The sequence below is a fragment of the Lutra lutra genome, chromosome X (assembly GCF_902655055.1).
Source record: "Lutra lutra chromosome X, mLutLut1.2, whole genome shotgun sequence".
NCBI classification, from domain to species: Eukaryota; Metazoa; Chordata; class Mammalia; order Carnivora; family Mustelidae; genus Lutra; species Lutra lutra.
Window position 1 is genome coordinate 36,175,982 of NC_062296.1, and position 15,643 is coordinate 36,191,624.

General features: G+C 41.0%; 1 protein-coding gene across 10 annotated transcripts in view; it reads left to right on the top strand.

Moving 5' to 3' along the window:
• The window catches only part of ACSL4 (acyl-CoA synthetase long chain family member 4), an 81,795-nt gene that overhangs the window by 51,224 nt on the left and 14,928 nt on the right, over positions 1-15,643 (top strand). For all 10 annotated transcript variants that reach the window (XM_047715537.1, XM_047715536.1, XM_047715546.1 and 7 more), the window contains 8 exons: positions 481-631; positions 784-907; positions 3,740-3,811; positions 7,992-8,131; positions 9,054-9,226; positions 11,231-11,305; positions 13,360-13,551; positions 14,824-14,938. In XM_047715537.1, coding sequence (XP_047571493.1) covers positions 481-631; positions 784-907; positions 3,740-3,811; positions 7,992-8,131; positions 9,054-9,226; positions 11,231-11,305; positions 13,360-13,551; positions 14,824-14,938 — 1,042 coding nt within the window. The remainder of the gene's footprint in view (positions 1-480; positions 632-783; positions 908-3,739; positions 3,812-7,991; positions 8,132-9,053; positions 9,227-11,230; positions 11,306-13,359; positions 13,552-14,823; positions 14,939-15,643) is intronic.

Genomic DNA, 15,643 nt, shown 5'->3' on the forward strand with positions numbered 1-15,643 from the left:
CCAATTAGGGGCGTGTATGAGTGTCACCTGTTGAGCCTTTGCTCCATCCCAGACACAGAATGTTCCAAGCTAGGGACCAGAGATAGAGATGGTATTTTGTGATTCTCATGCCCACCAGTGGTTAAGAACCACAATCAGGTCCAACTCTCTCATTTTAAAGATGGGAAGACTGAGACCTGAGGCGCTTGTGCACAATACTCTATTCTCCCAATTCTTCAAAGTCCTGGATAGCTTTCCATAACACTGCTGATAGGCAGGTGTAGACCGGGATTAGGCTGAGTATCCGGAAAATGGGCCAAATCAAGTTTGAAATTTTCACTGCAGGTCACCAGAATTCGATCACCATTTTTCTGTTGCGTATCAGTAGAGAGTATTTGTTTTACACAGGTTATCATGATGCAGAAACCTAAAAATCTTCATCTTTGTTTAGCAGTTTAACTTTTAAACTGAAGAAAATGTGGTGCTTTTTCGTTTATTTAGTGAGCGTAGCTCCGAACAGACCGACCCCTTCGGACATGGCCATTGTCATGTATACCAGCGGCTCTACTGGCCGTCCCAAGGGAGTGATGATGCACCATAGCAATCTGATCGCTGGCATGACTGGCCAGTGTGAGCGAATTCCTGGACTGGGGTAAGAGAATTATTCCACTTTCTCCTTAGAAGTCAGAGCTCGTGTTTGGCCTTCCCTGAGCCCAGTCTATATTAAAATGACAAGACTCTTGATGTTCCTAATTACCACACCTTTTTAAGAATGGCTAAAATGTTTCTCTCATTTTGTTTTAGACCAAAGGACACGTACATTGGCTACTTGCCTCTGGCTCACGTACTAGAATTGACCGCAGAGATATCTTGCTTTACCTATGGCTGTAGGATTGGGTATTCTTCTCCACTTACACTTTCTGACCAGGTGACAAGCTTTTCACTATATCGGCGTGATCAGATTAAGTTGCATTGTTTGGCTGACAACATATTGCGGAAACTTGAGATATTTTAATTCTGTGAAAGCTTTCTCCTTGAGTTCAAAAATAGCTCCCATGAGCAGATATGTAGCCGTAGAAAAGAATCTTGTGGATTTGTTAGCATTGCTTTATCTGCATCTTTTTTTTAAACGATTTTGAAACTCACAGTTCATCTTGTCTTTATTAGATTTTGATTTTGGATAGCTAGGATAGAGAATATAAAGGCTCTGGGCCTTTTGGGTGCATTATCCGTCAACAGTGATGGGTTTTGGGGCAGAGATGTGGTGGTGGGATTGGGGCCTGGTTTTACTCCGGGTTTTCTCTAGTACTGTGCTGTCGACTGCAGTAGTCCCTAGCCACACACTGAAGTAGGAAGAATTAAAATTAGATGAGAAAAATCTCATTTCTCAATTGCTGTAGCCACATTTCAAGGTCTCAGTAGCTGCATGTCATTAGTGGCTACCCCGCTGGACAGCACAGGTACCAAACATCATGGCAAGTTCTGTTGCCTCTCCAAAGACAGGCCTCAGCTTTGTGTCCTGGGTCCAGGATCTCCCTTCTCCCTGGTGTTCACAAGTAGCAAGGCCAGCAGCGTGTAGAGCGAACTCATGTACTTTAAGCCCACTTGAAATTACACAACCAATACCTGCTAGTAAATGGCACCTGATGTAGTCAAGTTAAAATAGACCTGTGACTAACACTGGGGCTTGAATTGTAAAACAGATTTTTTAGAAAGCTTTGTAATGGTAAAGGAAGGAAGGAAGGGGAGGGAGGGAGGGAGGAAGGAAGGAAGGAAGGAAGGAAAGAAGGGAGAAAGGGAGGGAGATCTGTGATGCTTATGTGTCAGTGCACTGTAGTGTGGTTTTTTAATGTTTAGAAATGTTTTCAAAATGTGAAAAACATTTCAATAGGCTTTGAGTGTGGTTTCCCCCCCACCCCTGGGAAAGTTCAGAAGCCAGGGACTAGCAGCCCTTGTTTTCACTGCCTTTCTGAAAACAGTCGCATCCATGTAGGGAAGGGGGCCAATGGAGTGAATGCCCCACCTACCTTTTTAATGACCTTTATAAGAAAGAGTCTCAAATTTTACCAGGCATCTAAGACCCAGGAATCTCTCTCATGTCTGGAATCAGAAAAAGTGGGGAGATGAGAGGCACCACATATGAAGCCAGAGATCACTGTGATGTTCTAACTAGGGTTCTTGCAATCGTAATAAGACAAGAGAACTGATGTCATTACTGAGAGTAATAAAGTGAGGAAGGGCTTTTTAGGCTGCATCTACTGTGGAATGGCTCTCTAGAACAACAAGTGGTCAGCACCACACAGAGGGCAACTCTCTCTCAAAGGACTTAAGAGCCCATCTTTCTCCCTATAGAGCAGCGCCTCCCCCCACCCTGTGTGTGGTATGCCTGTGTGGGGATAGATGGGTTCCCACTCGCAAAAGTGCACATGCTTGCACATACACAAAACAACAAGTAGTTATTTTATTTCCTTTATCCATCTTTTTGTTTGTTTTCAGTTTAATATAAGACTTTTTTTTGTTAGAAAAAACATTTTTTTATTTCTTTTCAGCGTAACAGTATTCATTGTTTTTCCACCACACCCAGTGCTCCATGCAATACGTGCCCTCCCTAATACCCACCATCTTGTTCCCTCAACCTCCCACCCCCTGCCCCTTCCTTTATCCATCTTAAAGAAAAGTAGGGTAAAGGCAATTGAGTTCTTCCAGCAGAACCTTCTGTGTGACAAGGCTGGTGCTACCTGGAATATCACACTTTTTCTTAAGAGCTGGTTTTCTTCCCGCCTGTGGCAGCACAACTAACACAGCCTACATCTAAGCTTACAGACTAGCAAACTGCATTATAGCAGATTCTTATATTCACTTTTTATTTTTAAATTTTATTTATTTTTTTTTAGAGAGGGGGGAGCAGAGGAGGAAGACGAGAGAGAGAATCTGAAGCAGGCTCCACACCCCGCACATGAGCCTGATATGGGGCTCGACCTCACAACCCCAAGATCATAACCTGAGCTGAAATCAGGAGTCAGACATTTAACCAATGGAGCCTCTCAGGCACCCTAACAGATTTCTATTTTCATTTCCCTTTTTCAGTGGGCTCCTTTATCATTGTTTCTACCTACTGATCTGACATTTGAAATCCCAAACAGTATTTATGTGTATAAGAAGTAAAAGAAAGGAAAACAAAAGAAAGAAGTAGTACATACACATTGACATATGTATGTGCAAATCTCCCATGGTCACTGGCAGTGTCTTCAGTATCCTGTCAACCAAAATGTTATCAAATTTTGAGCATTTTGGTATGATGTTAATTGACAGCAGTGACTTTGAGAGGTGGCTTTACCATTTGGCTCATCCAAGAAAGTTAAAAGTATCCTCAATTTTGTTTTAGTGCCCCACCTACCTCAGTGGAGGGCTTCTGTTTTTCCTTTTTTTTTTCCTGCCCCTAATGGATGATTTTTGTTTTGGTCATTATGTCATAAATAATAATGCTCAATTTACCGAAATATCCCATTCTTCTTCATTCTGAATCAGTGTTTCTGCTCTAAAGAAGACTGAAATATGCTAGAAGAAATAATCTATGGGCCAAAGCAATAAAGCACTTATGCTTTAGACTTTTGTAGGTTATGATAGTTCTGATAACTCCCAGGGCAGTAGATGAATTCCATGTGTAAATTTCTGTCACTGTCAGCGTTGATATTTGAATTACAACATTTTTTTGTGAAGATTGGTTTTCCTCATCCTATTTACTTTGTCTTTGCTATAGTCCAGCAAAATTAAAAAAGGAAGCAAAGGGGATTGCACTGTACTGAAGCCTACACTCATGGCAGCTGTTCCGGTGAGTACAGAATGTAAATGTTCTTTACTGCTCGCACTTGGACTTTTTAAAAGGTAATACCCTTAGGGATTTGTGTACAGTTTTAAAAAAAGATTTTATTTATTTATTTGACAGAGAAAGAGAGATCACAAGTAGGCAGAGAGGCAGGCAGAGAGAGAGGAAGGGAAGCAGGCTCCCCGCTGAGCAGAGAGCCCAATGCGTGGCTCCATCCCAGGACCCCAGGATCATGACCTGAGCTGAAGGCAGAGGCTTAACCCACTGAGCCACCCAGGCGCCCCTGTGTACGGTTTTAAATGTTAATTTTACTATGTTGAAATTATGGCAGATGTGTTCATTAAGAGCTTCAATAAGTATCAAGAGGGGTGAGATGGCAAGCTTCTGAAATATATGCCTGCTAGTGTTGCTGATACTTTAAAATTAGGGGCTGAAAATGACCTGAGTTCGGATCACCTCATGTGAGAATCAGTCATGTTTCAAAGGTATAAGTTTATCCTATAGATCATTTCTGTTTCATCACAATTTAAAAACAAAAACAAAAACAAAACAAAACGGAGGGAATGTAGGCCATCCCAGAGAACTGAAGCAGCTTATCCAAGGTTAGGAAACTGAGTCTCGAATCCGAGCCTCCCTACCCTTACGGTGACCAGGAAAAGTGGCACTGGAGAGAGCTTCCAAAGTGAAGCTCTTCTAGATATTTAAAATCCTTATGTGAAATAGTGTCTTTTATGAAAAGGAAGACATTATAGTTTTTGGTCTTTTTTTTAAAAAAAAGATTTTATGTATTAGAGAGGAGAGAGAGCACAAGCGGCAAGCGTAGGGGGAGGGGAGGAACAGAGGGAGAGGGAGAAGCAGACTCCCCACTGAGCAGGGAGCCCAATATGGGGTAGGATCCCAGAAGCCTGGGATCATGATCTGTGCCAAAGTTAGACACTTACCCGACTGAGCTACCCAGGTGCCCCATTTTTTGACCTTTTAATAATAAATTCTGAAATATTTAACACAGTGTTTCCAATTTGCAGAGTGAAATATATTCTAGTACTTTCAGGCTTGGCAACTGCAGTGGGATTGTGTATAATGACTTGCTTGTATTATCATCAGATTTTAAGACTTATCCCAGTATCTTTCTCAGAACTCTTTTTGCACACGGAAAGTCAGAGATTACATCGTGAAGTGTTTGGCCCATGTTTTCTAAGAATTACAGATGGAAGTTACTTTTTTTTTTTAGCTTCTAATTACAAAATTACCAAATAACCAAAAAGTTAGGATAGATCAGAGTGGCCTTTGCCTTTTTATTTAGAGGTGCTGTGGGATTCAGCATGTTTACCAACTGAAAGAATCTTCTCACTAAAGCATAAGAAAGTGACACTAGTGATAGGTAGCACAAGGTACTTACTGTGTGCCAGGCACTGTGCTATAGGTGGATTCGGTTTTTCCAGTTTTTTTTTTTTTTTTAAAGATTCCATTTATTTATTTGACAGAGAGAGAGATCACAAGCGGGCAGAGAGGCAGGCAGAGAGAGAGGAGGAAGCAGGCTCCCTGCTGAGCAGCGAGCCCGACGCGGGGCTCGATCCCAGGACCCTGAGATCATGACCTGAGCCGAAGGCAGCGGCGCAACCCACTGAGCCACCCAGGCGCCCCTCCAGTTTTTTTTTTTTTAAGGAAAAAAACTTGCCCGAGGTCACAGAGCCCGCAGGTGCTAAAGTTCAAGTGTGAACTGAGTCATCTTAACTACAGTGATCCCAGAATCAGTCGACTTAACTACTATGCTTATCTATTTAGGATTGTTTCATTTTGGGAGACAGTATTTTGGCTTTATTACCCAAAGTACAGGAATCCTTAGTAAATCATATCAGAGAACAAAGGGAAGGAAAAGGGCCAGGACTATAGGAAGTAATGTCCGAATTTAGGTCTGAAGATAAGCAGGAGTTAGCTGATATGCTATTTATCTTCCAATTGCCCATCGTCCATTCTTCTTTGCTTTGTGTCTTAAAAGGGTCGCTTCTGTGGATGAATTATCACGGCTTGCTTGCCTTCTGATTTGTGGTTGGCTTCAGCGAAATTATTGGCACTCAGGAGAGATCATGGGGCATGGAGGCATGGGGAGGGGTGGAGGGGTGTTCTGCATACTTTGCTCCTTTCCTCTTGGGCTGTGATTTGGGGAAGTGGTCAGGTGCCCATTGGACAGTCTCTTCTTTCCCACTAGCCATAACCAGGCCTTGCCCATGGCTATAGTCCTTACCAGTTCCAATGATACTTCTCTCCACTTACTTCTTCAGGCCTAGGGATAGTAAACAATCCCCATGTTGCTGGTCCATTGATGCTTCACCCAACTTTGTTGGTTCCCTTAGTTCTTCCTACTCCTCTACAAATAGGCCTTAAAAAAATCTTTTTTGCTGAGAACTGATAGATTCTATTATCTGAGTTAATTTCTTTCCTGGGTCAGAACAAAAAGATCCATTTAGTATCGTATATTCACAGAATTTAGAATAAATCGCTGCTTCTTGTAAGCAGTGACTCAGTTGAACATCATGTAATTATTAGGTTGAACTAAAGGGTGACTTAATGGGCTAACAGTAAATCCTGCCAACTTGTTGTAACCGTACTGTTTGTGTTCCTTCCTCACTGAGGCCTTTCTGTGCTGATGACTCGTATCTACTGGAAGGAGCGGGGCGGGGGGGCTACTTCTCACACATCTGTCTCACTCCCATATGCTTTTTTCCCACCCAACATCCCATTCACTTTTTTCAGAGGGACAGTTACAGGATATTAAAATCCTTCCAGGGAAGTTTTGGAATTTCTCAATCACAGATCTAGACAAATATTTCAGTTCTGTAATAATGCTTCCATCTGTGGAAATGGACAGAACGACGCTGTCCCATGCTTGAATGCTGAGGTAGCCTCTCTGCACCCCCGCCAGCTTTACTGAGATACAGTTGACGTAGCATTATGTTTGTTCAGGGTGTACAGTGTGATTATTTGATATATGCAGATATTGTGAAATGATTACTTAACACACCCATCGCCTCACATAGTTACCGCGTGTGTGTATGTGTGTGTATGTGTCTGTGAGCAATGAGAACATTGAAGACCCACTCTTCTAGCAGCTTTCGAATATACAATACATTCTTGTTAGCTGTGGTCACCGTGCTGTGCTGTATGTTACATCCCCAGGATGTAACTCATCTTCTACCTGTGATTTTGTAAGCCCTTGGACCAACATCTCCCCATTTCCGCCCACCCCGTAACTTCTGGCAACCACCAGTCTACTCTCTGTTGCTGAGTTTGGCTCCATGTATAAGCGAGATCATACAGTATTTGTCTTTTTCCGTCTGCCTTATTTCATGTAGCAGAATGCAAGAGATGGTTTTGTTGTCTTCATTTGTGAATGGCTCTATTCTGATATGGGAGGAGCCATTCCTAAAGTCATTCATGGTAGCACAACTGAATTTATACTGATTGCTACTTCAAATATTTAACCAGGTATTTGCAAATAGATGTGCTTTGTGCAACAATTCTTATTAATTTGTGTTAAGTCATTTCAAGAAAACATTTAGTGATAGTCTGGGCCTTTTTGCTTGTCTGTTTTATTTTTTTTTAATATACTATCTTGGGAATCCCCATATCCCAAACCTAGTTCTACATTTAATTTTCCAAGGAGCTGTTAGCAAGAAACCTATTCTTTTTTGTTGTCTTAGCTTCTGTTGAAAGGGAATCAAAATATCTAAATTATAGGGACATAGAACTTTAGAAAACTGTATGAGTAAACTCTTAAGAAGCTCTGTAAATCTCTCTGCCATGCTCTAACAGTCACAAGGTAGTAGTGAGAAAAACATCAGGATTAGATTCAACATGGTATTTTGGTGTTTTTTGAAAATAAATGAATATATGTGAAAGAAAAGATTTAAAAAAGGTTTTTTATGTGGGAGGAGAATGAATTGTTTACACTCTAGTTAGTTAACATTTTAAAAAAAATTTTAGGTAAACTTAGTGTATAGAACTGAAAAACCCCTAGTCTTTTTGAAATAGTGAACAAGTGAATTCAGTGAAATTAATTATGTAATACACATATCCATTATAGTGAAGACTTTTACCTAAGATGTTGAAGGTATCTTCAACTAAAGACTGTCTCAGTGTTGGTGTAATTCTTTTCAGATTATTGATTATTGTGCTTACCTTTTAGGAAATCATGGATAGAATTTATAAGAACGTTATGAGCAAAGTCCAAGAGATGAATTATATTCAGAAAACACTGTTCAAGATTGGGTATGATTACAAATTGGAACAGATCAAAAAGGGATATGATGCACCACTTTGCAATCTGTAAGTACATTTGATAGACTCTATAGTGTGAGCCTTTAGATCTTGTGTGTTTCCATCTGGAAGCTGAATAAGTAACTAGCAAGTTAAGTTAGTTTGAGCATCAGCACCATCATCATAAGGCTTGCATTTCTCTTTTATTCATTTCTAACCCTCACTGCTTACACAGCCAACACAGAGGACCCCAAGCTCTGATTGTGGCAATTTAATAGATTTTAATAATCGAGTGAATAGTTAAGATTCAATTATAAAATTTGGTCTTGTGAAGAAAAACTAGACTTTCAAATCAAGATATTTGAGTTTAAAAAAGGTCATGTCTAACTAAAAGTGATACTCAAGATTTTATTCTGCATAAAGTTTCCAATGTATTGTCTTCATAGAACAGTATAATAGGTATATGACGATAACGGCTATTTAAAGTGCAGTGCTAGGAGAGTGGAGATGGGGAAACATTTTTCATTAAGAGAAAGAGAAGTTGATAACTAAATGTACTAAAGAGAGCTGTAATTTATTTCCTTCAATGACATCATTTTCTTTCATTTGCTGTATGTCAAAGCAATTTCCCAACACTGCACTCTTTTTTTTTTGCATTTTTAAGAGTTTCTCTGGCATTTTTAAAAATTAAAGTACAGTTGACACATAATGTTCCCTTAGTTTCAGGCATATCACATAATGATTCAACCTCTCTGGATGTTATGCTGGGCTCACCACAGGTGTCACTACCATCTGGCATTTTTCTGACTTTTTTTTCAAAGTGTTACTGGTTGTCACTTTGTTAACCTCTCATTAGTTACCACCATGGTTCTCAAACTTAGGTGTCCAGCCAAGTTGAGCGGTCTTGCTCAGAGCTTATAAATTGGGATGTCACCAAGAATAACATATGCATGCATTAAAACGATCCCTCCTCCTTTTTCATTTTCTCAAGGTTACTGTTTAAGAAGGTAAAGGCTTTGCTGGGGGGGAATGTCCGTATGATGCTGTCTGGCGGAGCGCCACTATCGCCGCAGACACACCGATTCATGAATGTCTGCTTCTGCTGCCCAGTGGGTCAGGGTTACGGACTCACAGAATCGTGTGGTGCTGGGACAGTTACTGAAGGTAAGTGTTGGTAACGTGGCAAATAATTCGATGTTAGTTGGTGCTGATAAAACCCATTTGCATTAGCTTTAGGAACTATGGTATTTTTATACCTCATTATGTGATATCAGGTTCAGGGCAAACCTGAAGACTTTCAGTAACTTTTAATTGAACTATCATGTGTGCCCTTTATTTTTAAGCCTTGTAAATATTTATGCCATTTTGTTAGTCCTCAGAATTCTGTCACCCTGGGCCATTAAACTTCTCTCTCCAAATGATTTCTTCCTCAGAGAACTGCACTCTTAGAATAAAGTATCATTTTCATTCTCCCTCTTGAATGCATGTTCCGGCCCTGACTTCTTGTTTGTTTTTTCTTCTGTCATTTCCATCATCCCATGGCAGGGTTTCTCAACTTTGGCACTACTGAAATCCTGAACCAGAGAGTTCTTTATTGTTTGGGTTGTCTGGTGTGTCGTAAGTTGTTCAGCGGATGGATGGATGGATAGCAGGGGTAACTCACTCCTCCCAGTTATGGCAGTGGAATGACTGGAAACATTACCAAATATCCCCCGAGGGGCAAAATCATCTTGGATTGGGAAATACTGGGTATGGTGATATTTGGGAGATCATCCCACTTTCACTTTAAGTTTATTATGTTCAGAATCATATCCAACATCCCAGACCATCTCGCCACCTCACAAATTATTTGTGACAGTGGTCTTAGCATCCTTAAATTCATTCAGCGCATTCACTTTAAAGTCATCTAATTAAATATCTTTAACTCGGATCAGATCTTCCCACTTCTTCACTGTACTGGTCCCTCCCTTCATGTCGCCTTTGGCATCCCGCCTTTTATTACTTCACAATGCTCTGCCGCAACAGCCTCTCCGCAGCTGTGCCAGCCTCCATGATTGCGCTTTGGATTCATCGTGTGTACTTGTGTTAGATGCCTCCACCTCAAACACTGCTTCATTCCCGGCCAGCCGAGCTTTCCAGACATCTTTGATCTGGCGCCATTGTAGCCATTGTCATTTTCCATGATTTCTCACATCTCCTTGTACCTGACTCTGCTCTCCAGACCAGCCAGTCTTCTTACTCTTTCTCATCTGGGCCTTCTTGCTCTCACCTCTCTGCAGCTTCTGTTCCCTTCTCTTAGAATGCCCTTTGGCTGCCTTTTCATGCTCGACTCCCCAGTGAAGTCTTTCCCAGTTTTACACTGATCTTGCTAGTCTCTGAGGTAACCGTGGTGCTCACTTCCATGACTGTGCACTTGAGTATTTAAATGTGCTCTAAATTGCTTCATGTGCATTTTGGCTCAGGTAGGTTGTTTGTAAGCTCACTGAGGGCACATAACACATGTGGTCCTTTATGTGTTTTCTCTTTTCAGTATTTACTATAATGCTAGGTACATTACTGGCTATCTATAAATAATTGATTATGGATAGCAGGACTTCCAGCTTATAGAAGGAGAATATCGTCATCATCGTCATCCTCATGTTGGTAAAAACATCTAACGTTCATTGAAAACTTAGTTTGTGCTAGGAAGTACTAAGCACCTTCCACACATCATTTCATTTAATCCCTATAGTATATATCCCTATTAAGAAGTAGATTTTCTTACTCTCCCCATTTAATAGATGAGGAAATGGAGGCTTAGTGGGGTTAAGTAATTTGTCAAGTTGCATAGCCAGTCAGTGAATGGTAGAGAAGGGATTCCACTCCAAATCTGTCTTACTGTAATCCTAGGTAGGTAATGGTGGAGCGAGCTCTCCTTTACCGGAGGGCTTTGTACTTCGTTATCTGAAATATGGCCTGTGAGAAGCAAAAATGATGTAACAACAGCTGGAATTGATTGCACTGTTGAAATGAGCTTGAAATATCGAAACACTGACCGCACTTTGCACTGCACTCATGATGGCCTCTCTTTTGTCATTGGTGAGACTCTGGCTTGGACTCCAGTATTGCTGGTCTCACGTGGGTCTGAAATGTGGTATGCTAATATCTTTGTTTCATTTTCCCTCGTAGTTACTGACTATACTACTGGCAGAGTTGGAGCCCCTCTCATTTGCTGTGAAATTAAGCTAAAAGACTGGCAGGAAGGTAAGAATTTTATGACAAGCTCCACTGGCTCTAGATATGCTGCACACCACCTTGAGCCTCAAGACGCCCAGTCCTTAAAGTGTTAGGTAGTCTGTGGTGCTGTGTGAGTCTTTTCTGCTGCTCATTCCCAGTGCTTGCTTTCTCCTTGGTAACATCGTCAGGTTCTGAAGAGGAAAAGAAAATCTCTAGAATACAGGCGTGGTGATTCTGAACTTGAGAAAACTTGATGGTAAAGAGGAAAAATATTCTTAGTGGGCCATTCCCTAGGTTTGGAGAAGGAGATATATCCCATCTTTTGAAGCTCAACTTTGCTAATGAGGAGATTGGGGCTGGGAAATGAAACCCCAGATTGTTGGGGGATTGAGTGACTGATCACACACACACACACATACACACACACACACACACACACACACCCCAACAACCCCTTAGCTGCATTAACTGCAAAATAATTAGCAGCCTGGCTTTGCCAGATGAAGCAAAGTAATTAGAAACTTACAATTTTAAAAGGGAATATTCACCTTGGGATGGAGCCGTAGATGGAAAAATTAAAGGACCGGTTAGTTACCTTTTAGGACAATTTCTTTATTGCGCGTCGGCATCACAATTGTTTTTATTCGATGGGTTGTTTATGAGGCAGTGAAATCAGAGAAACGAGGTATATTGCTACAACTGGGTAAGGCAAATTTTGCCTCTAATTTTTGTTTCTGATTTTCTGGCATCGAGCCTTAATATTCATTTGGGGGAGTGGGTCCATTTGTGCAAATGTATTTGGAATTTTTCTTGCTGTGAAGGAAACTCTGCTCTCTAGATAGGAATGATCTTAATGTTTTATGTACAGTGGGTTTCGTCCAATTCAAATACCGACTAGTTTAAAATGTTTAAGAGCAGCTTTAATTGTTTTAGGACATAAAATCCAATCAACATCTCAGATTATGAATTCAGATTTTTGTATATTTCCCTTCAAGTAAGCAAGTAAGTTTTATTCAGTAATAAACAGGTAATGAGTAGTGGTAAGATATTTTAGAGTTATTGTCAATTATTTCAGTGTTCTCACTTTTAAAGTCATGACTGGTCATAGGCAAAGTTAAGAAAACAAAGTTTCCCTCCTTTTTCTCCTAGCCTCCCTTTCCCTCTTTCTACCTGCTCTCTTGTATTAAAACCTTAAAAAAGAGTGAGTGCACGTACACGTACGTGCGCACGTGAGAGAGAGAGAGAGAAAGAGAAAGGGAGAGAGAGAGAGGGAGGTGCCTGGGTAGCTCAGTCAGTTATGCATCTGCCTTCAGCTCAGGTCATGATCCTGGGGTCCTGGGATGGAGCCTTGCATCTGGCTCCCTGCTCAGCGGGGAGTCTGCTACTCCCTCTGCCTCTCCTCCCACTCATGCATGTGCACATGTGTGCATACTCTTTCTCTCTTCTCTCTCTCTGTCTAAAACAAAATCTTTAAAAAAAAAAAAAAAGAGAAAGAAACAAACCCTAAGAGACCCTTAACGATAGAGAGCAAACAGCATCAATGGAGGGAAGTGGGTGGGGGAGAGGTTAGATGGGGGATGGGGATTAAGAAGGGCACTTGTGATGGGCACTGGGTATGTGTAAGTGATGAAACACTAAATTCTACTCCTGAAACCAATACTGCTCTGTATGTTACTAACACAGATTTAAATAAGATTAAGCAAATAAAATGTCTTTAGGGAAGCAATCTGAAATACATTGATGACCGCATACTAGTAACTTATAACAGCTTCAAGTGTTACCCTTCTGGGGGTACTTTTGTCTTAACAGAGCTCTATGAAGCCCATTTCGAAGTGTGAAAATTTTTTCACAATGGGGAGGTTTGGCATAGTTGGTGGCTGGTGATTATCATCGAGCCTTCCTTACTGCTTCTGAAATTACAGTTACCCATGGTCCTCACATCCATGTGAATAAATATAAACTAATATTCTCACCGGACGTGACAGAAAATTTGATCCACAGAAACAGTGTAAGAGTTTTAAGAATTAATGCAAGTACATTCTGTGTTAGAACAGTAACTAATTTCATTTAATGACTTCCAGGCGGTTATACAATTCACGACAAGCCGAACCCCAGAGGTGAAATTGTAATTGGTGGACAGAATATCTCCATGGGCTATTTTAAGAATGAGGAGAAAACGGCAGAGGATTATTCTGTGGATGAAAATGGCCAAAGGTGGTTTTGTACTGGTGATATTGGAGAATTTCATCCTGACGGATGTTTGCAGATTATAGGTCAGTGTATTCTCATTTTGCAAGAACACAAAGATTGCACAAAAGAGGGTTTTTTTTTTTTTTTGGTCAACTACACATGGCACTGTATAACCATCTACTGTAACATACCCTACCTAGAATACCATAGAACACCACAGAATAGAATCCCTCACCACTTACCTCTCCACTCAAGAAGCAGTGTGGACACATTACTTTACCTAGTGGTTATTTATATAGCCCCAGTTATCCTTGAACCTTAGAAAATTATAAATCCTCAATAGCAGTCCATTCTTCTGAGAATGTCGGTTGGTTTGACACTGCCCTCACTGAGCCAACTGAGATAGACTTTGAACTCCAAGAGAGCCTTTATGCTATTCACTTTAAGCAGGCAGAACCTGAAAGTAAAATTCAACGAGCTAGCTGGCAAGGACCAGTCTGTAGGGTCCCAGTCCAGTCCTTTTCAAGCCATCAGATTTCCTCAGTTGTATCTCCAGTGGTCCATTTAAATCTGTCTCTGGACCCATGCCTGACCTGAATATAGTTAGAGATCTCCCAGGAACAGTGGTTCTTCATCTAGAAATTAGATCTGCTGGGGAAATCCCCAGTAAGCATGGTTCAATCTCGAACCAATCCCTTTCCCTCCCCTGCCTTTTTTTCCCCCTTGATCCTTATTTGCCCTGGGATCAAAGGTAGTTTCTATGGGCATGTAGAGTGGGTTAGGCTAGAGGTAGGCAAGCTGGCACTCGTACGAAAGTCGTAAGGCAATGGATGATTATTCAAGCCATGCCATCCCATGCCAGGAGCCCTGTCGTTTTAACAAGATGATGTCAAATATGGGAAATAGGGAATTCACATTAATTAATTGTGTTCCCTATGCCTGACATTGTGCTACATGCTTGTGTCAATATCTCTGATCAAATTGAGAGTTGGAGAGGTCAGCTGACGTGCCCAGGCTCGCATGGCTTATAATGGGCCGAGCCACCCATTCAAATCAAGTGCGCTGAGATCCTTTTCCTTCTATTCACTTGATTATGGTGGTTAAGATTATAGTAAGATACCGAAGCATTCTGTATGGGGTCTAACATTTTAGCCAGTACTTCTTCAGCTAGGTGTTTTCTTTTTAAGTGTTGTGCATGGGCAAGCATTATATATAAGAAGATTTTAGGAGACTTTAGAAGAATTCTCTTTGTCAGTCAAGATGAAGGCAGTGAGAGTGAAAGAAAATCAGAATTGTGCATACCTTAATAAAATGGACTGTGGGTGACTTAACATTCCTCATTTTTCATCTTACAGATCGTAAGAAAGACCTGGTGAAGTTGCAAGCAGGAGAATATGTATCTCTGGGAAAAGTAGAAGCAGCACTGAAGAATTGTCCACTTATAGACAACATCTGTGCATTTGCCAAAAGGTAATTTTTCAAAAGTTGCATTTGTGCTTCCTTGTACTCACGGTAGAAGGACAACTGGAAGACATTTTGATCATTTCTAATCATAAGGGAAACTCCAACATTTCATCAGCACTGGGGAATGTTAAACATTTCTGAAAGTTCACCAGCCTGAAGATCATTCAAGATCTCTGTCTGTCAAATAAATAAATAAAATTAAAATATAACTGTAAAGAAAAAACCCCACAGAACATAAAAGTTATCATCTTAACCATTTCTTTTTTTTAAAGATTTTATTTATTTATTTGAAACAGAGAAAGAGATCACAAGTATGCAGAGAGGCAGGCATAGAGAGAGAGAGGAGAAAGCAGGCTCCCCGCTGAGCAGAGAGCCCGATGCGGGCCTCGATCCCAGGACCCTGAGATCATGACCTGAGCCGAAGGCAGAGGCTTAACCCACTGAGCCACCCAGGCGCCCTCATCTTAACCATTTCTAAGTGTATAGTTGACTAGTGTTGTGTATATTCACATCATTGTGCAGTCAGTCTCTGGAACTTTTTATCTTGCAGAACTGAAACTTTCTAGATATTAAACAACTCCCCATTTTCCCTGGCCCCAGTCTCTGGCCCCCACCATTCTCTTTCCTGTTTCTGTTAGACTAGTCTAGATACCTCGTATAAATAGAATCATACAGTATTTCTCTTGTGACTGGCTTCCTTCACTGAGCATA